The sequence below is a fragment of the Chlorocebus sabaeus genome, chromosome 12, assembly GCF_047675955.1.
Source record: "Chlorocebus sabaeus isolate Y175 chromosome 12, mChlSab1.0.hap1, whole genome shotgun sequence".
In the NCBI taxonomy this organism is placed as follows: Eukaryota; Metazoa; Chordata; class Mammalia; order Primates; family Cercopithecidae; genus Chlorocebus; species Chlorocebus sabaeus.
Window position 1 is genome coordinate 2,864,072 of NC_132915.1, and position 21,402 is coordinate 2,885,473.

General features: G+C 38.8%; 1 protein-coding gene across 1 annotated transcript in view; it reads right to left on the bottom strand.

Annotated features, from left to right (window-relative positions):
- The window catches only part of LOC103219917 (contactin-associated protein-like 3), a 234,107-nt gene that overhangs the window by 19,524 nt on the left and 193,181 nt on the right, over positions 1–21,402 (bottom strand). The window contains 4 exon segments of the mRNA XM_073021415.1: positions 3,459–3,698; positions 6,145–6,363; positions 7,405–7,575; positions 12,885–13,012. Of these exon segments, the coding sequence (XP_072877516.1) occupies positions 3,459–3,698; positions 6,145–6,363; positions 7,405–7,575; positions 12,885–13,012 (758 nt within the window).

A 21,402-nucleotide genomic window follows, 5' to 3' on the forward strand; every position in this document is an offset into this window, starting at 1 on the left:
TATTTTGATACAAGCAAACAATGTGTAATGATCAAATCAAGGTAACCGAGATATCCATCACCTTAAACATTTATTTCTTTTTGTTAGGAACATTCCAGTTCCACTCCTCTAGTTATTTTGAAATATACAATCTATTATTGTTAACTAGAGTCATCCTGTGCTACTGAACATGAAAGATGGTTTTGCTGGGTGTAAGTTTCTTGATGACAGTGGTTTTCTTTTCTCTCTTTGAATATGTCATCTCACTGTCTTGTGGCCTACATTCTTTCAGATTAGAAGTTAGCTGTTGATCCTGGCATTTCCTTGTATATATGATTTTTCTCCTACTGCTTTTAAAATTTCCTTCTTGACTTTGGCTTTCAAAGTTTTTAATAAGATGTGTCTGGATATAAACTTCTTTGTGTCATCTGTATTTCACTGAGCTTCTGTATCTCAGATGCATGATTTTTATTAATTTGGGGATGTTTTCAACCATTATTTTTCAAACACTTTTTCTGATCCTTTGCCTCTCTCCTGGTATTTTCAATTACGTATATGTTGGTGTGCTTAATTACATCTGATATTTCTATGATGCTCTGTTTTTTTTTTCATTAATATTTCTCTGTATTCTTCAGGATACATAATCTCTATTGATCTTGCTTCAAGTTTGCTGATTCTTTTTTTCTTTTCTCTGTTAAACTTCCCTGGTTTAACTCATTACTCTCTTCGAGTTATCAACATTCTCTTAATTGCTTACTACCAATATCTTCATACGATTATGCTTAAACTTATCCATGGTCTGTTCCAAATAGAAATCAGTTCACTTGGGGAGGGCTACCAAGCTGTGTATTTTCATGGCCTCCCTCTACCTCTTGGTTAAATCTGCCTCACTGCTCTGAAGCTGTAGGGAGTGAGAGTGGCCTGCTCCTTTGTAGTAAAACCGTTGCTTACAAGTAGGGCGCAGGGTGGGAAAGCTAACTTCTTGCCTTGCCTCTCCTGGTGAAGAAACAGTTCCTTACAAGCAAGCTGGAGTGAGGGCAATTGGGACACAGTGTTTTCCAGCTGCCACACCTGAAGACCTTATGTCCTGGAATGAGGAGTTGGTTTAGGAAGGAAGTCCAGACTTCTCAGCTGTTTCTGCGTGGACAGAGCTGCTGTCCCACAAAACTGGGGATGATAAGAAATGCTGGCACCCAATCTTGGGTAGTGCAGTGTCTCTGGAGTAGGACCTGGGTGGAGAGGAAACCTTTGGCTTCTTGGCTACATCCATAGAGAGTGGAGCTTCCGTCACACTGAGCTAGGGATGGGGAGGTGCAGGGAGAGGGTCTTGGCTGAAATGCCGCAAACTCTCACTGTTATTACTGATTGATAAATGTTTCTTCATTTGATGTATTTCCTTAGGACATTTTCTAGAGACTTGCAATAGTTGTTTTTTAAAATAACAATTTTTACCAGTTATGCCTGTTTCGTATGAGAGAGGGTTTACAGAGCTCCTTACGTGGCCAGCCTGGAAATGCTAGAGTACCATGTTTTTTATTTGAATTTTACCTTGTCCTTAAAAATCGATTTGCTTTGTAGGAAGCATGAAACAGAGCTCCTGCAGTAGCTAGAGAAAAGGTGATTTGAAGATCAACCCTCCGTCAAGGTGAGAATTTAGAAATGTTCTTTTATACCAAAGATGTTTCTCAAATTTACTGTTTGGATATAAAGGCTAATCCAAAGTGGTGTCTACAGTATTCTGAGAGAGAAATGTTGAAGGGCTTTCAGCTGCTCTTAAAACACTTTATGAAAGGTTGACGTTTTAATTTTATATCAAGTTAATTCCAAAAATGTTTGTAGTATACACATACATACACACATACACCCCCCCCCCCCCCCCCCCAAATATACCTGTAAATAAAAAGAAGATGTTGGGAGATGATCATTTTCTTGGAATACTACTCCACTCTTTCCATTTCCATAAAATATAAAGAATTTACTGAAAATCCAGATCATTCTTATTAGATCAAGTAATCTAACTATAACAAATGCCCCAGCCACTGGAGGACCATTTTCCATTTACTTACAATACAATGTCTACGCTTAAGATAATTTTGGGTTATAAAATAACATTCAAATTTCACTTAGCAAACGTGGATTGGGAATGCTTTAGAAATCAGCACTTGTGCTCATGAAGGAGTGGTTACTCCTGATGTTGGCTTTCAGATATAAAAAGGGCTCTGTATTTGTACCAGAGCTATGCGACTTGTTAGCACAGAGATCTTCAGGACTAACAAAAGACATATGCAAGACCTTTTGAAAATTTAAATGACTTCTAGATAATGAATTCTCAAAATTCTTTTGAAAGTCACACAATTTTTACAGTGATTAAAGCCTGTTCTGCTGCTAAAAATAGTATGTGTAACAGCCCAGAGTCACTTAAAAACACAATTATATTTTACCTCTTATAACTCAATATTCTAATAGGTTTCATAAAAGTATTATAAATATATTAAATAAGTCAGTGCAGGGTACTTAATACTAAAATCGGTCCCTTTTTTCTTTTTTTTCCCCAACATGGAGTCTCACTTTGTCGCCCAGGATGGAGTACAGTGGTGCAATCTCGGCTCACTGCAACCTCTGCCTCCTGGGTTCAAGCAATTCTCCTGCCTCAGCCTCCCGAGTAGCTGGAATGCCCGGCTAATATTTGTATTTTTAGTAGAGATGGGGTTTTACCATGTTGGCCAGGCTGGTCTTGAATTCCTGACCTTGTGATCTGCCTGCCTCGGCCTCCCGAAGTGCTGGGATTACAGGCGTGAGCCACCACGCCCAGCCCTTTTCTTCTTTTCAAAACATGACTGTACCTGAGCAGCAGCTGTGTGATGCCCACTACACTCCTCTAAGAAGAGCCAAACATCACAGAGCAAAGTGTCTGAGTGACCCTGTTAATGACATGTCAATATTTAGTTAAATAGGATTTCCCCCTCCTAGTTAATGTGCTTGTTTTATAAAAAAAAGACATTTTTATAAAGGCCTTTTGAATCACTTCAAGTCATCATCAGAAGGAACAATGGCTAAGAGGATTGCTCAAGCCTAGGAGTTCAAGTCCAGCCGGGGCAACAGTGAGGCTTGAATAGCAAGAAGTTGCCTCTAAAAATTAAAAACAAAAATAACAATGATGCTTTACTGATGTCAAAATTAGAACAGTACAAGGACAGAGTTTTGAAAACCAAATTATTCTGAGAGGATTAGCATTGAACAGATGCTAGGGGTAATCCAGAGTTCTTCAAAGAAAGAAATCCAGAGAGGACTGATAGCCTTAAGTTTTCAAAAACAGTCATACCCCTTCTACATTCCATAGAGGAATTTGGTACAGAAATTATTCCATTTCAAATAATTCAATCTTATCCTTTCTGTATAATATCAAATGCCATAAGCGTTCTTCATATTATGTAAGTTTCATGTACTTGCCCTATCACCTGCTCCTTGGTCACACTTACCATTGGAGCAGAACGGCCCATCATATGCCGAGAAGGCACAGTCACAGGCGACCCCTCTGCGTTTCTCTCTGCATCTCCCTCCATTGCGACACAAGTGTCCATAGGTGCTGCAGTGTCCTGCACACCCAGGCTCCACTCCTGGCGTCACTGTGGCTCTTTCTTCCAGGTCCAGGGCCACCCCATTCAACTGCAGAGACCGGATGCATCCTAGAAAGCCTCTCTGTCTGGCGGCCGTTCCACCTACAATGGAAACACTGCAAATAGAAATGTGTTCCTTGGTATTTTATTCAGGATTTTATGTCCATGTCAAACTCAGGCCTTATGGAGAGTGGCAATAATCACAATGTGCCCACAAATTTTGTGAACATGCGCGATTTTGAAAATAAAACTGTTATGAGATATCACGAAGCTTTAAATGACATTGAATAAAACATTTATTCACATAACTTTCAAACATGGTGAGTCTGGCAAATAGTCCATCTGAAAACATTTCTTTTACTTCAGGTAAGAAAGAATTTCACTTTAGTTCCTTTACAAAGAACAAAATACATAATATAAACCACATCAAACATTATTTTACTTTCTTTATCAATAAGAATGTGCATTATAATGGTTAGGTATGAACTTTCAAGTTTTTCACAATAATAAAAATATATATGGATACATTTCTTACTTGGATGGACTCTAAAAATAAAGTGTGAAGGGAAATGGAGAAGCAAAGGAGGGGAAGTTGGAAGGGGTGACACCATGCCCCAGGAGCTCCTCCTCTCAAGAGGATATAGTGCTAAACAGTAACTGAATACTGCATGCATGCATATTTTGTCATGTCAAACTGGAATGCTGAAGAAACCATTTAGAGAGGTTTACAACACTTGTGTAGTAACACACACCATTATGAAGGCAACAATTCTCAATGTTAGGAGCATGGAAATTACCTAGAGTTTCTGGAAAATGCAAATTGAATACTGCATGCATGCATATTTTGTCATGTCAAACTGGAATGCCGAAGAAACCATTTAGAGAGGTTTACAACACTTGTGTAATGACAAACACCGTTATGAAGGCAACAATTCTCAATGCTAGACTTTCTGGAAAATGCAGAGTTTTGAGCCGCCTCTCAGAGATTCTGATTCGGTGGGCCTAAGGTGGGGGCCCCAAATCTGAACTGTCAATCAGCTTTGTGGGTGATTCTGAAGCCAGTGATTCAGTCACCGCAGTGAATGCTGATTCTAGGTGAATTGTATGCTAATTGTGTTTCTAGGTTTTTCCTTAATTAATCTCCAAGATTACAAGTGAGAAAATCAAGTTCTTGGTTTGACCCCTCCGTGTATTCCTCCTAGTTTGACTGGTTTCATGTCCTTTGAAAAAGCCTCATTGCACCTTAATAGAAGAGCTAACCACACTTGAAGCTAGGTTTTAGGAAGTCATGGTATAACACCCCCATCCACATCCACATCCATACATGGGTTCATTGTGTAGCATTTAGTACCTGGAAGTTGTATCTACCCTCCCCTGTAAATTAGGTTGTATGATAATTTGTGATTTAGTCCAGTTTTAATTAGGTTGCATCCTTATTTGCTTTAAAATGCATAAGAAATGAACAAGTGAGAGCTTTAATCTGTGTTAGAATAGTTTCAAAAGCAATATAGCAAAATATATTTTTCCCAAGGGGAACAATAAACAACAGTGATAAAACAGTAATTAAGCAAACTAAAGGAAAGCCTTCCAGAGCTATCACCTTTAAATAAATGGAGTGCAAGAACAGAGGAGTACGACCGGGTTATAAACAAGGAGCCTGTGATGAGAGAGCCCCAGAGGTGAGGCCAGCAGTGAGGAAAACCAGGAGTGGGCTCCTGGAAGCCTCGCCCCAGGGAGCTGCGTGGTGCTGCTTCCGCTAAGCGGGTATCCTGCGATCTGGTTTTGAGTGGACCCTGGAGGACTTCTGTCCCAATTACAAGCTCTGTAACTACACTGAGAAGTGAAACTGAAGAAATAGATAAAAATGTCTAATGATCACACTAATAGTGTTGATAAAACATAGCTGTCACATATACCAATCCTCTATAATATGAATGGTTCAAGTTTGGGGGTCGGCTATCCTGGAATCCCTCTCATTAGCTGGTTACTCCACCTCTTTGAGGCTTGGCTATCTCATCTGTAAACAGATGACAATACCTAAACACTGAGACCTAAACATTGAGACACTGCAGGGCCCGGTGGCTCACACCTGTAATCCCAGCACTTTGGGAGGCGGAGCGGGTAGATCACGAGGTCAAGAGATCGTGACCAGCTGGGCCAACATGGTGAAACTGTGTCTCTACTAAAAATACAAAAATTAGCCAGGCGTGGTGGCATCTGAGCCTGTAGTCCCAACTACTCAGGAGGCTGAGGCAGGAGAATCGCTTGCACCCGGGAGGCGGAGGTTTCAGTGAGCTAAGATCGCGTCACTGCACTCCAGCCTGGGCGACACAGCGAGACTCTGTCTGAAAACAAAATCAAAAACAAGAAATGTCAAATCAGAAGCACACAGCAAGCTCCTGGAACCTACCAGGTTATCAGCAAATAGTACCAACAGCAGTGGTAGTTGTTGTCGGCAATTGTTGCTCTCAGTACGTTATAGTTCTTATTTTCTTTTGCACCTTCTCTGGACTCACACTAAATTCAGTTATAAACCACCAGCACTCACCAATGAAGAGCTGGCTGTTGAGCTGTAAACGAACGTGCCCATCAGCAGGGGCAGGCTGCATCTTCTGAGGAAGCTGATCGACTTGAAGAGACGCTCCTTTAACATTTCTCTCTGCCCTCACGTGGTGCCACCGATTGTCATTAAAGGGAGTGGGTGACTGCACCGTGACCTCACAAGGTCCATTCCCCACATCAAAGGAAAAGGTCACTTCTGTGGGAGCTAGAAATATTAGATATGAATATTGCTCAAGCAAATTCACAGGGAAGAAAACTAAGTCTTGTGCAGACACAGGAAAACATGAAGACGTGCTCAGGATGGAAGGAGACAATGACAGCGATGCAGAAAAACGTGACTGTGAGTTGGGGAAGGGGCAGGGGGCAGAATAAATCTGTATCCTGGAGGAAAAAATAAAACAGAGCGGATTTTAACATTTATCCTCAGAGTTCACAATTCACCTTGGTAAGTCCTAAATAGTAGAGCTATGTACCCATAGCTGGAATACCCACAGCTATGTACCCATAGCTAGAATACCAAATAGTATTTGTTTTTGAGGTTTCAGTAATTTTATGTACAAATGGCTCAAAGTCTCATCTAATTCTATAACCACTGAATGTGAATTCTGACAGTCATAAATTCAGCTTTGGGTACACGAAAAACAGTATGTCTGGTCAAATATTTCTGGAATTCAGTGAACAACGTGTCGAGTTTGGTTTAAAGCTCTGGCTCTGCTGTCCTGTACTCTAGGGAAGGCATGACATTTTAATGGATTATTATGTGCTTCATGCTTCATTGTTTTATTTTCTCTTAAAAATGATTACTGGCTGGGCGTGGCAATTCATGCCCAGCACTTTGGGAACCTGAGGCAGGCAGATCACTTGAGACCAGGAGTTGAAGACCAGCCTGGTCGACATGGCAAAACCACATCTCTACCAAAAATACAAAACTTAGCTGGGCGTGGTGGTGCACGCCTATAGTCCCAGCTACTCAGGAGACTGAGGCAGGAGAATTGCTTGAACCTAGGAGGCTGAGGTTGCAGTGAGCCAAGATAGTATCACTGCGCTCCAGCCTGGGCGACACAGCAAAACCCTCTCTCTCTCCCTCTCTCTAAAAAAAAAAAAAAAAAAAAAAACCAACACCTAAAATCATAGAAGTTTAGTGTTTTATAAGGAAATACAAAGAATGAAATAACATTTTGTTGAGTTGAAGCTTTTATTGCTAAATAATGGGTACCCTGTGACTTGTCCAGAGCAGGCAGCTTACCCCGCAGCTCAATCCTGATGAAGTCTGTGATTCCCAGGTTCTCCATAAACACCCCGGAGGGAACTGTGGTCTTAAAAAAGAAACACACGTCAGCAGTGAGTTCTCCGTGGAAAGCAGGGAAATGAAGGTATGAAGTCTCAGTGTTGAAGGAAGCTGAATTCCAAAATGACTCTGTTTACAATAGAGAAAATGACAAAAGGAAAAAAAGTCATGAAACAAAAATAACAGTTACATTTGATACTTACAGGATTATGATTGCTAAATACATTAATAATCTATATGAGCCTTCACTGGGGGTTCTGAGCATCTATGTCATATACTGATGACATCAAGAGCTAAATGGTGATTATATTGAGGATTAGAATTCTGTGTTCAGAGAAGGCCAAGCAAAAGCCAGGCAAAAGCAATGAGGCCAGTTAAGAGATCGTGCAGCAACACAATGGGGACAGGGTCAAGTTCAGAACCACCTCAAAGGTATGGCCAACAGAACTTACTGAAGAACTGGATAAGATGTGAGTGGAAGGGTGGAGTCTGAGGTGACTTCGGGGTTTTCAGTCTAACTGGGAGGGGAAATAATTCTGAAGAAGCAGGTTTGAGCAGCAGCTCAGTTTGGGACATGTTAAATTGAGATCTCTATTAGGCATCCAAGTGGAGATTTGAATGGTAGTTGAAAGGTAGTTGGATAAATGACTCTAGAAACCAGAACACAGACTCTTGCTTTCTGTCTTTCTTACACACACACACACACACACACACACACACAACTGTCTTAATTCCTTTCATGGAAAGAACAACCAAGAACAAGAAGCAGCTTATTTGTTCCCTTCTGTCCAAAATCCAACCCAGGATTGCACATTACACGGATTCCTCAGGCCTCTTTCGTGTCCTTCATTCTGGAACAGTGTGCCAGTCTTATCTTTTGTGTTCTTTTGACTTTTTGGTATTTTTCAGTTGATTTGCAGAAAGTTCCTCAACTTGGATTTGTCTGACACACTCATGATCGGATTCATGTTGTACATTTTTGCCAAAAATACTGCAGAAGGGCCGCTGTGTTCTCCTCTGTGTGTCGCGGCAGCAGCCAGCAATGCTCACCAGCCCCATCGCCTGTCCTATTAGTTTCAACTGCCTTGTAACGTGGCATTTGTCGAGTTTCTCCAACATGAAGTTATTTTTCTCTTTGTAATTCATGTATTTTTGACACTTTAAGGTTACAGAAACACAACTTTGCCCAGTTTAGAATTTTTTCACCCAATGGTTTTATAATATGTTGATGGTTCCTGACTGAATTTTTATTCTGATGGCTGCCAGTGGTGATTTGCTAAGCTCTGTCATTCCTTCCACATTAATTGGTTGACATGCCTCTGTTAGAAATAGCTTTTCTCTGCCAGGTACGGTGGCTCACACCTGTAATCCCAGCACCTTGGGAGGCCGAGGCGGGTGGATCACAAGGTCAGGAGATCAAGACCATCCTGGCTAACACAGTGAAATCCCATCTCTACTAAAAATACAAAAAATTAGCTGGGCGTGGTGGCGGCGCCTGTAGTCCCAGCTACTCGGGAGGCTGAGACAGGAGAATGGCATGAACCCAGGAGGCAGAGCTTGCAGTGAGCCCAGATCGTATCACTGCACTCCAGCCTGAGTGACAGAGTGAGACTCCATCTCAAAACAAAAACAAAACAAAAACAAAAACAAAACAAACAAGAAATAGCTTTTCTCTTGATCTTTCACTAATTTATTTGTGTATTTACCCGTTTGTTTATTCACATCACTCTTGGATTCCTATTCTGTTCAATGGCTTATAATCTATAACTTATTTTGATGCTTAAGTTGTCTGAAATGTGGCAGCTCCTTTAAGCTGACACCCATGTCTTTTTGAGCTTTTTTTCCCTTTTGTCATAACAAAATGATCCGGGGTCATCTTAAATTTTCTCTGCCACATTTCTGGAATCAGCCATTTCTTCAAGGAGTTGTAGTTTCTTTTTTAGCAGAGAATGATAGAAAATGGTGTTTAGAAGCCCAGATCTGCAGGCTAGATATTTACTAGGGTGTCATTGCTTCTAACCCTCTCAGTAGTTAAGAAATATGTGTACTTGTATTACACACATACACACACACACACATACACTCTCTTCTATGTGTATTCTATAGCAACTAGGAAATACATGTGCTTGTATATCTCTCTCTCACACACACTCTTCTATGTGTATTCTATAGTTATCTATTATGTATATTAAAATCCATGAGTTCATGTGGATACCTCCGTTTTTAACCCAGCACTACAGGTTCATTACAGGCTTCCTCCTTCCCACATGTATAACTCTTTCCTCAGTGAGAAGGTCAGCTCCTACTCTCCTCACTGTATTTACATCTTTGCTCATTCCCCAGTGTGGAACCAAGCTTCTAACCCAGTGGTCATTTCCTTGACCCCATCCCTGCAGATCCCCTAGTCCCAGCTGCCCCAAAAGAAGAGAAAAGAATCAATAAATGTTACACTAAAGAATAACAGAGATGAAGATAAGGAAAGCAAAAGAGAAAGGAAGAGGAAGCTACAAGTTTTACAGAAGGGAATATTTTATTTTTCTTTCTTTCTTCATTAATTAATTAGTTTATTTATTTTAGAGATGAGGTCTCGCTTTGTCACCCAGGCTGGAGTGCAGAGGCATGATCATAGCTCACTGCCACCTCACATTCCTGAGCTCAAGAGATCATCTCACCAAAGCCTTCCTAGTGGCTGGGACTACAGGCCACCATGCCCAGCTAAGTTTTAGTTTTTTTTTTTTTTTTTTTTTTGTAAGAGAGGGGGTCTCACCATCTTATCCAGGCTTGTCTTAAACTCCTAGGCTCAAGTAATCCTCCCACCTCAGTCTCCCAAAGTGAGAAGGGAATATTTAAAATACCACACTTGCTCTTCTCCATACTTTCAGAAGTCTTGCTGAAAGTAGGATATATACTGAGGGTGAATGACATATCCTGAAGAGTCTCACAAATACAAATACAGTTGGAGAGAAATGAAGAGCTGAGGTAAATTTCCAGAGAGAAAATAATCTAGAAAATGTTTTCTAGAAGTACAGAGTACCAACAAGCCAGTGTTTGATGTCAGAGTATCAATAGGCAGGGGAAAAAGCTACAAATTTCCAGGGGTTATTACTGAACTGTGGGAGGCATCTGAAGCCTATGGATATGCCCTCCGTGCTGCACTGTGATGCCTGGCACAGGACATTTAATAATTCTTGAAGATAAAACAGCACAGACAATGGCCAGTAAATCAGATACAACTCAACAGATGCCTCCCTCACCAACTTGAGCTCTTAGATTATGGGAAAAAATATTGATAGGATGACCAACTCTAGTCCTGCTATTACAGTTCAGAAGGGACAAGAACTATGTGTCTGATTGTGAAGAGATGAATGTCGAGAAGAATTCAACTCTATTCCATATAAATGAATTAAATGTCTGGACAGACCTGCTAGACAGACATGTAGTGTACACTTACACTACAAGTATAAACAATGTTTAAAAAAGCACAGAAACAGTGTAAACATAGAAAGAAAGAAAGGAAGAGAAAGAAGAAAGGAAAGAAATAAATAAATAAAAGAAAAGAAAGAAAGGAAAAGAAAGAGAAAAGAGAGGGAGGGAGTGGGGAAGGAAGGAAGGGAGGGAGGGAGGGAGGGACGGAGGGAGGGAAAAAGCCAGACTGAATGGAAGGCAGGAAGGGATGGAAAGAGGGAGGGAGGGAGGAAGGAAATTAAGAGAGAACACAAGCAAAGAAAAATTTCATAAGAGTTTCACAGTATGGGAATAATATAAAAACCAATTCAGTAAAATAAGAGCTAAAATATGAGATAATTTAAAAAGATAAGATGATTTTTAAGGAAAAAAATCAAAGACCCAAACAAAATCACAGAGGTAACAGATAAATCGGAAATATCTAGAAATGGAGAACACAGCTGATAACAAATTACTGACATTGGGAAAAAGCTTAGGATAATCACATTGAATGCACAGGAGAAGGACAAAGAGATTAAAGCCATTGGAAGAAACAGAAAAATTGTATGGGGGGGGGGTGGTGGCAGGCAAAGAAAACAAGTCAACAGTCCCAGATGCAGAGAATCCAAGAAATGAAACAAACTATTCAAAGCATAATAAAAACCATTTCTTTCTTAAAAGAGAACAGAATATTTTGGTCAAAATAAGCATATTTCATTTTAGAAAAAATTAACAGAATAATTAACACTAAGGCATATTCCGGATAAGTTTTTGACACTGAAGGATAACATATCTGTCAAAAGCTGTGAAGAGTCTGAAATTTCACCCTACTAGCTTGCCACAGATTAATGGATGCTGACACAAAATTTCTGGGTCAGAGTTAAAGAATTTTATTGCTCACAGCACAGTATGCAGCATGAGCATCAGAATATTTGCACTGGTTCCCCTCATCTCCAAATTTCACAGGGCGACATGATCCATTGGCCCAGGTGGATGCTACACACACACAGTGGGTAGGTCTGCATCTCAGACGAGGAGCTCCCAGACAAGGGTCCGGGACTCCCTGATTAAGCAGGAGACAAGCCAGTGCCCCTCCTCTCTGGGGAGTGAGTACGCATTGATAGTGATGCTGTGTTCTCTATGAACTACTTAGCTGCCTACACGACTGGCTACAGAAACTGCTTGGTATTAGGGGATGGAGACACTATGTCATCTGGCACACCTGGCAGGAACGTACAGAGATGCTCAGGCTCTTTGTTGAACTACCTCTCTCAGCAGTAGCCTCCACACACTGAGGTAGAGCAGGAAATAAAAATGCATTAAGTCTTAGACTTCTCCATGGCAATGTATGATGCTAGTAGATACGAAACACTATTACGATTTTTCTCAGGGAAAGAAGATTTTCCCTAGCTTAGTTGTGGTTCAAGTGCTGGGCAGTAGGTAGATCCTCACAGGCGCGAAAGAACCCTGAGCTTATAGCACCACTGAGGTGGGAGAGGGAGGACTTGGCTATTCGTGGAAGCCACCCGTGAATGAAAATGCTGCAGGAAAGAGGTTAATACACACTCAGTGCCATGTGATGTAAAACAGTATGTACAGAGGTCAGAAAACAGAGCATGTGATCCAATAATTGCCTACCACTACAGTTGGTCTGCAGAGTATAAGAGCAATGAATAAATATCCCTCAGCATTCAGAAAATACTTCATCTCATGATTGTTCTAGAAGAAATACAATAAATTGATAATAAATCCAGCCAACCAAGTAATAAGTTAAAACAAAGATGATTGAGTCTCTATAAACTAATGCTTCAGTAAGGAAACACAGATCTTCAGTACTGACTGTGCCTTTATGGTATGTGTGCTCTCCTGATATTCACCCTGGTCCTGCTACTGCCACTATTTTCTCTCTGGTGAGAATAAGGGCATCTGTCTACCCCTTTATAACCAAAAAAAATGTTATCATGAAAAGAAAGCTTTTTCTTGCCACTACTTACTATCTCCGTGGCAGAGCAGCGGCCCCAGTGTATAAGCTGCTTCGGAATGCGGTTGGCCTGCGTCCGTCATCACAATCTGAGTGACTGGCAGGTGCTCCTTTTGGGAAAGGACTATTGTGTCACTGGCCCTAAAAAACAATCACCGAAACTCTTAAAATTATTCTCATTAACATACAGGCAAAATTAACTCTGATCTCTTACCGCAATTTGAAACCAACATCATAGAGCTTAACAGAATACTTAACATTTTCAATATTTTGAGAGCACAGAGACTACCATGAGTCTAAATCAGGGACGGGCAAACATTTTGTATAAAGGAACATGCAGTAAGCTATCTTAGCTCAGCAAGCCATGCAGCTTCTCACAGCAGCTACCCAACTCTGCCACCAAAGTGTGAAAGCAGCCACAGACACAGATAGGCATAGCTGGGCTGCAGTAAAAATTTATGGACATGAAATTTGAATTTCATACAGGTTTTATATGCCATAAAATATTCTTCTTTTTATTTTTCAACCTTTTAAAAATGTAAAGAAAATATTCTTAGCTCACTGCCATGCAAAAATAGACTAGTGATCTGGCTTTCACCCAAAGCAAGAGGTTATCACTTCCTGATCCGTTTGCCAATTCCTGATCTAAATGATTACAGAGAAGAAAGGGGACAAATCAAGAAGGGTGGTCATTTTCTAAGCATGGGATAATATTATATTAATATTTTCAACATCATTAAGCATATAACTTCCCTTCTAAAATTGTCTTAGAATAGTATCTAAATGATTATTCATTACAAATACAAATAGTAACACTGGATTTAGATGTTCATTTTGCAGAATATTAATTTATCACTTTTTTAAAGTCCTTTTATGATTGCTGGGTATTTCTTCCCTTGTTAACTTTGTAAATGGAAAATGAATTCCACAGATTCAAAACCAAATACATACAATACCCTTATAAGTAACACATAGACTAATGAGTGTGAAAGTGGCCTGTGAAACGCTGCTCCCAGTAGTTCAGGCAGCAAACACAGGCTGGGCGCAGTGGCTCATGCCTGTAATCCCAATACTTTGGGAGACTGAGGTGGGCAGACTGCTTGAGCTCTGGAGTTCGAAACCAGCCTGGGCAACACAGTGAGCCCCATCTCTACAAAAAAATACAAAAATTAGCTGGGTGTGATGGTGCACACCTGTAGTCCCAGGTACATGGGAGGCTGAGGTGGGAGGATCTCTTGAGCCTGCGAAGTAGAGGCTGTAGTGAGTCATGTTTGCACCACTGCATTCCAGCCTGGGTGACAAAGTGAGACCCTGTCTCAAAAAATACAAAAAAAACAAATAACAAAAAACCCCAAACACAGTGCTTTTACTTTTTGTTGAACAGGCATCTTCCTGGGAATTCAGTACACAGAGTAAAAAATATAGTCTCTGCCTTCTGAAAGCACACAGCCTACTGAATACCATGAGTATTAATTATGTGACTGCGAAAATAAATGCCCATGTCTGGGTCCAATACAAAGAGACCTGCAGGATCCCCCAGGAGAACCTGGGGTCCTGGTCTTAGCTATGCCACTAAATTTGTCTCTGGCCAAAATAAAGACATTGGTCTACTCTTTTTTGTATTTTATTATATATATGTATATAAATGTATGTGTAATAAATACTTGGCCAATAAGAAATATTGCATATATGCATATATAATAAAATGCTTATATTTATATACTTTTGGTTATATTTTATTACATATATGTCTCAACTGCAAGTATATTCTGATTTACAGACAAAACACTCTTAGTCCAGTTACTCACTATGATACAGAAACTACAGAATCTAGTAAATACTATATTTTTTAAATTGCCCAGTTCCCAAACCTTCTTTTCTATGCATTTGTAGCAAAAGATCACAATAACTGATATTTCATCATTGCAACACTTTTGTATTTTCAAAATAAGGCTTTCTGAATTAAAAAAATTAAATTGGCATGCCAGAGTTGTACATATATTGGGGGCACATGCGCTATTTCGATACCAGAATACAATGCATAACGATCAAATCAGGGTCACTGGGATGCCCATCACTTTGAGCATTTATCCTTTGTGGTGGCAACATTACAATCCTCCTCTAGCTATTTTGAAATAACCAATAAATTACGGTTAACTATAATTTCCCTAGTTCTATCAAATACTAGAACTTCTTTTATTTAACTGGACTTTTGTGCCCATTAATCAACTCCTTCTATAAAAGACTTTATGCATCAAAGTTTCAAATTGGAAAAGATAAAACTAAAATAAAATGGCTATATTATTTAAGATTATTCCCTGAAAAAATCCACTTAACGGTAAAGAAAGCTTATTTCTAAAATTTGGACTAAAACCCCATTGCCTTACCTAGTTAAGATTCTGTTATTCATTTTTATGCAAAGCACAGAATACGGATTCTCTAAAGGCATCATCATTCAGCTTTACAGTGCACTGATCGATGGTAGACGAGCTAGAAATATGTCTCCTGCTGAATGAGGTAGGTCTAGGAAATTTTTTATTAATGTGGTAGCCATTAAAAATTACCATTTCAACTTCTGTGATCATCATTTTAGCAAGACAGTCTAGTAGAGAAAATGCGATTTTATTAGTTATTTATGGAGGATGCTTGAATTTTAAAAGATCTACTTTACATGAGCTGCAACTTTCATTCTATTTTTAATACTGACTCTGCAAAATACTGAGAATGTGTAAGTGAAATCCACAGTGCACTTCAGTTTAATTAGGGCAGATACTATAATAAAGTCTTGTTTTTTCAGTTGTTTTGGAAAGTTTGGTGTTTTCAGCCTGAGCATAAAGATGACCAGTGTTTTTCACCAGTTTCTTATTGTTACAGGCAGATTCCGAACCTTTGGAGATCAAAATAGAATACTCAGGATTTGTCATAGTGATCAGACTTCCTCACAACTTCCTAATTAATAGGGATATCTCACTTTTCTTCTTTTCTCCCTATTATTTTCTAAAGCTTATACTATAGTCTACACTTGGGAATACTGCATTCATAGTACCATCATCTCTTGCAGCAGTATTAAAAATTCAGTAAGAGAACTTTCAAAGACTTTTTGCTTTTATTTTATATTTTATTAAAAATTTTATTTATTAAAAATTCCTATGGTTCTGGAAATTGTACTTTCCTAGGAAATGTGGAAACTTCTAAAAGCTACTACTTATTATTTGCCAGGGAACTTTATTTAAGGTAAAGTAGAGCCATAAATTTAGGAGGTTGCAAAGAAAGCTAAAAGGGAGAAATGTTGAGTCAACTTTTAACTTTTTGTTTTTTGTTTTTTGAGACAGAGTCTCACTCTGTTGCCCAGGCTGGAGTGCAGTGGTGTGATCTCGGCTCACTGCAACCTCCACCCCCCCGGGTTCAAGTGATTCTCCTGCCTCAGCCTCCTGAGTAGCTGGGATTACAAGCATGCGCCACTACACTCAACTAATTTTTGTATTTTTAGTAGAGACAGGGTTTCACCATGTTGGTCAGGCTGGTCTCGAACTCCTGACCTCGTGATCCACCTGCCTTGGTCTCCCAAAGTGCTGGGATTACAGGTGTGAGCCACCATGCCCAACTGTTAATGATTATTTTGGGGGAGTAGATCAGCAATAATAAAATCATTATGATCCACACCTAACCCACTGAAAAAATTTCCAGATTCTCAATTTCTGTTTAATTGCCTATCTTCTGGCCAATTCAATCTGCATTCATTACTATAGCAATACAGTATGTCTTGACAGATAACATTAACTAGTTTCTTCACCTTATTTTTCACCTTAAAAATTATCTTGCTTACCCTTTCATCCTTAATTTCCATATGAATTTTAAAACCAGGTTGTTGCAATCCACACAAGTAGAACACTTGGCATTTTTTTTGGAATTTTGTTAAAATTACAGACTAATCTGAGGAGAATGTCAACTTTAAAAGAGGGTATCTCAACAGCAGCATTACTGATATTTTGGGCTAATTATTTTTTGTTATGGCGGGCTGTCCTGTGCACTGTAGGATGTTTAGCAGCACCCTGACTTCTAATTAATAGATACCAATATAAACAACCTTCCTCTCTGTGTGATGACAAAAAATGTCTTCAGACAATGCCAAATGTCCCCTGAGGGTCAAAATCACCCGACTGAGAACCACTGCTTTAAGATACTGAGTCATTCTATTCACGACAGTAGTGAGTCAATCCATTCATTTGGTTGTCCTTCATTCTCTTGAATAAGTTTTGTAATTTTTCCCATAAAAGTACTGCAGTTATTCCACAGAACTTTACATTTTTGTTAATACTGCAAATAAAATTTTTCTAGGTGTGTAATGGTAATTATTTTATGATTTTATAGAAATTCAAGTAATTTCTCAATACTGACTGACCATAAATTCAGCAAACTTACTGAACTCTTATTTTTCCTGATATTTCTTTCTGTTATTTTGGATTTTCTACGTAGGCAATCATGTTATCTACAATATCTGCCAGGTTTGTTTCTTTTCCAAACTTTTGATCACTTACATGTATTTTATTTCCTCTTGTGTCTTTAACTGACACATGAATGAACTTTAAAAAATTATATATTTGTTATTGATTACAATTAAGAATATAGTTTGCATCATGACAATTCTGTAAAATTTGTTGATTCCATACATTTGCAAAATTTTTTATACCTACTCAACAATAATGTATAATATTCTATAAAAAATAATTTTTCTTTACTAAATGATATATGGCTGCTACATCAAGTTTGTTAATTATAATATTAAAATATTCTTACCTGCTTCACTTACTCATTCCCAAAAATGATATGTTAAATTATTCCACTGTTTTGGGTGTCACTTTGCCTTTGCATATTTGTTACTTCTTTATTTTTTTAAATATATATATACGTATATGTACGTATATATACACACACATATATAAAGAAGTAATATATATTAGTATATATATAAAGTGTGTATATATATAAAGAAGTACATATATATATACACACATACACACTTTCTTTTTTTTTTTTTGAGATGGAGTCTCGCTCTGTTACCCAGGCTGGAGTGCAGTGGTGTGATCTCAGCTTACTGCAAGCTCCGCCTTCTGGGTTCACACCATTCTCCTGCCTCAGCCTCCCAAGTAGCTGGGACTACAGGTGCCTGCCACCACGCCCGGCTAATTTTTTTTTGTATTTTTAGTAGAGATGGGATTTCACGTGTGTTAGCCAGGATGGTCTCCATCTTCTGACCTCATGATCCGCCCGCCTCAGCCTCCCAAAGTGCTGGGATTACAGGCATGAGCCACCGCACCCTGCCACTTCTTTATATATTTTAAACAATCTGATGATGTACACAAGTGTAGTGAGTTCTTTCTAGTGTGTTTATCTCAGCATTAGAGTTCAAGTTTACCCTTAACAACGCTTTTTGTCTTTTTTGATACAACACAGCTATATCTGCTTTCTTTTCATTTGTATTTACTTGGTAAACATTTTCCATTCTTTTAGTTTCAACTTCACTGAGTGCTTATATTTTATCTTTTGTAATCAAACTATAGCTTCTTTAAAAATCCAATATGATAAAATCTAATGTCTGGTTTTTAAATAAACAGAGTTTACTCATATTTATTATGATTATTTGTACACTTGTATGCATTTAAACCATCTTCTTTTATGCTTTTTGTTTGTGGTTATTTTTAAAGACTCTAAGATAATCACAGAAAAGTCCTATTTAAATTCTTAAGTAAAATAATATTACAATTACATGTGTCATCATTATATTAGCCAAACAACTTGGGGATTTTTGCAGACAGTTGAATTATATCTTATATGTATATTTCAGAGAATATATTGGTCTATTTGAACATAGTCCACTATACATTTATACACATATATTGACTTGCAGCATAGTTCAATATTTTAAATCATTATAATGCCTTTTAAATATATTTGTTTTTATAATAAATCATTGGCATGTTATAGTTATTTGATAGACTATTCTTACTGTGCCTGAGGAACTGTCTGATCATAAACTTTTTAAGTAATATGCTTTAGATGAGTTGCTGATTACAGGGACAACTTATGGAAAAATGGTGTTTATATTAACAATACTACTGGCTCCATTAGCAGACATATGCCTGAAGAGACTTAAAATAGCTTTCACTTTACTTTCATTCCCGAATACTATTTTTATCATAAACTTTCCACCAGGAAAACCTTACTAGGCACTTCAGTAATAGAAAAGAAGTAATAAAGACTAAGATTTAGGTTCTTATGTCTACACCTTAATTTAAATTATTACAATTATAAATCTTTTCATTTTATGAGACAGGTAAATTCCATTTTTATAAACTGAAAAATAAATCCCCCCACCCCCATACACACCCCCACATTTACAAAACATAGTCGGCAAGAGTTGGGATAGGATTTGAGAATGCTTATGGTCTTACTGTTGGATAGACCTGTCTACTGGAAGCTGCAAAGTAAATAAAATAAGGTCAAAAAGCAAATAACTCCACAATGCTCCCTTCTGAATGTAGGAGGGGAGTTAATTTTTAAAACCTGCTTCTCTCCTAAATTTTTTTCCAAATGAAAGCCCAGGTCTTCAGTCACACCAGTGCAGCCGTTTACAGTGCTGAAGTGACATGGCTAAAGGTATCAGAGGACCTGCACCCAACTCAGTTTCTCCCATCCCTCTCCTCAAACTCAGTTCATGGGAGGGTCACTCAACACAGGTGGCTCCAAGTGATACGTTCCTCTGGTTACTGCCCTAAGCATATGTGAAGTCTACAATAAAGTGTGCACTTAATACTAACAGAAGGTTCTGTAACATAAAAACGGTTGACCAGTCTGGCCAATAGTGAAACCCTGTCTCTACTAAAAATACAAAAATTAGCCGGTGTGGCGCGCGCTGTAATCCCAGCTACTCGGGAGGCTGAGGCAGGAGAATCGCTTGAATCCAGGAGGTGCAGGTTGCAGTGAGTCGAGATCGCGCCACTGCACTCCTTCCTCCCTGGGTGACAGAGTGAGACTCCGTCTCAAAACAAAAACAAAACAAAACGGTTAACATTATTCTAACTAATTTATAAAGCCACTAGCATATATGCCATTCTGTCTTTCTTGCAATAACCTGCCAATGCTCTCCTCTCTGACCTGTAGAGAATGGGGGTGGGAACAGACCAATGAGCTGGAGGTCTTCTGAACAGCCAGGAGCTGGAGGGCTGGAGCCCTCACAGGCAGGAGTGCCTTGTGGAATGGAGAAAATGAAAATTTCTAGGATTGTTAAAGATGTCCGTCAAAAGATTTGAAGGTGGCTGTTTGTCTCATTACAGAGCCCAAAGCTAACACACATCATCACATTATCATACCAGACACTTTAAAATGTACATCATACAAAATATTGCACAAAATCATTTTAACTGATGGGAAATTACTTCACACCTGAAACTTACTGGTGGCTAGATTTGAAACTATGGATCAGATCTGTTGCTGTTACTCACTGCACTAAAACTGCATTTCATTTTTAAGTAACAGAAAGTTATATTAGGATTGTACATCAAAATATTGAAAAAGAGTGTCTCATAAATCTGTATGATCATTTTGTAATTTTGAACTTGAGGAAGATTAAAAATAATATCCATGTAAATGTATAGTATGTATTCTATAGAAAGCTCCAGTAGATTAAAGTGAGTTTTCCCAATTTCACAATATTTTTTAAAGTGATGCAAAGTAGACTTTTTATGCCAAATAAATAAGTGGATTACCATGTAGGCCAAACAATCAACTCAATTTTCAGGAATCAAATTACTGCTTAGATTAGCTATTTTACATCCAAATCAATTATACTGACACCTGGATTGACCATTGTTTTTTTTTTTTTTTTTTTTGAGGTGGAGTCTTGCTCTGTCGCCCAGGCTGGAGTGCAGTGGCATATCGGCTCACTGCAACCTCGACCTCCTGGGTTAAGCAATTCTCCTGTCTCAGCCTCCTGAGTAGCTGGGACTACAGGCACACACCGCCACACCCGGCTAATTTTTGTATTTTCAGTGGAGATGGGGTTTTGCCGCAGTCGGCAATCTGTTCTCAACCTCCTGACCTCAGATGATCCACCCGCCTTGGCCTCCCAAAGTGCTGTGATTTCAGGGGTGAGCCACAGTGCCTGGCTTAAGTTTTTTTCTAAAGCATGTACTCTACATGATCTAGTTGTTTTATGACAATGCTTTTTAAGTTGCTGACATAAACCCAAAGATTGAAAACATTTACATATTACAAATTAAAAGAAAACCAATATGCATTTCAAGAATAACCTCAAAAAGAACTTCTGAAAAAGAGGCACTGCAATCTACATGAGAAATGTTTTTCTGCTCAAAGGAAAGCATACAATATAACTTTCAAACTCCTGAAATTCTATGTTAGTTGTTGCAAAGTGTGGTCTACAGAACACTTGGTGCTTGAAGCTTTGCTATTGCACTAAAGAAGATGTCAATGAGTGTGGGAAATTGTTGCTTCTACAAAATAAACAGTCCTTT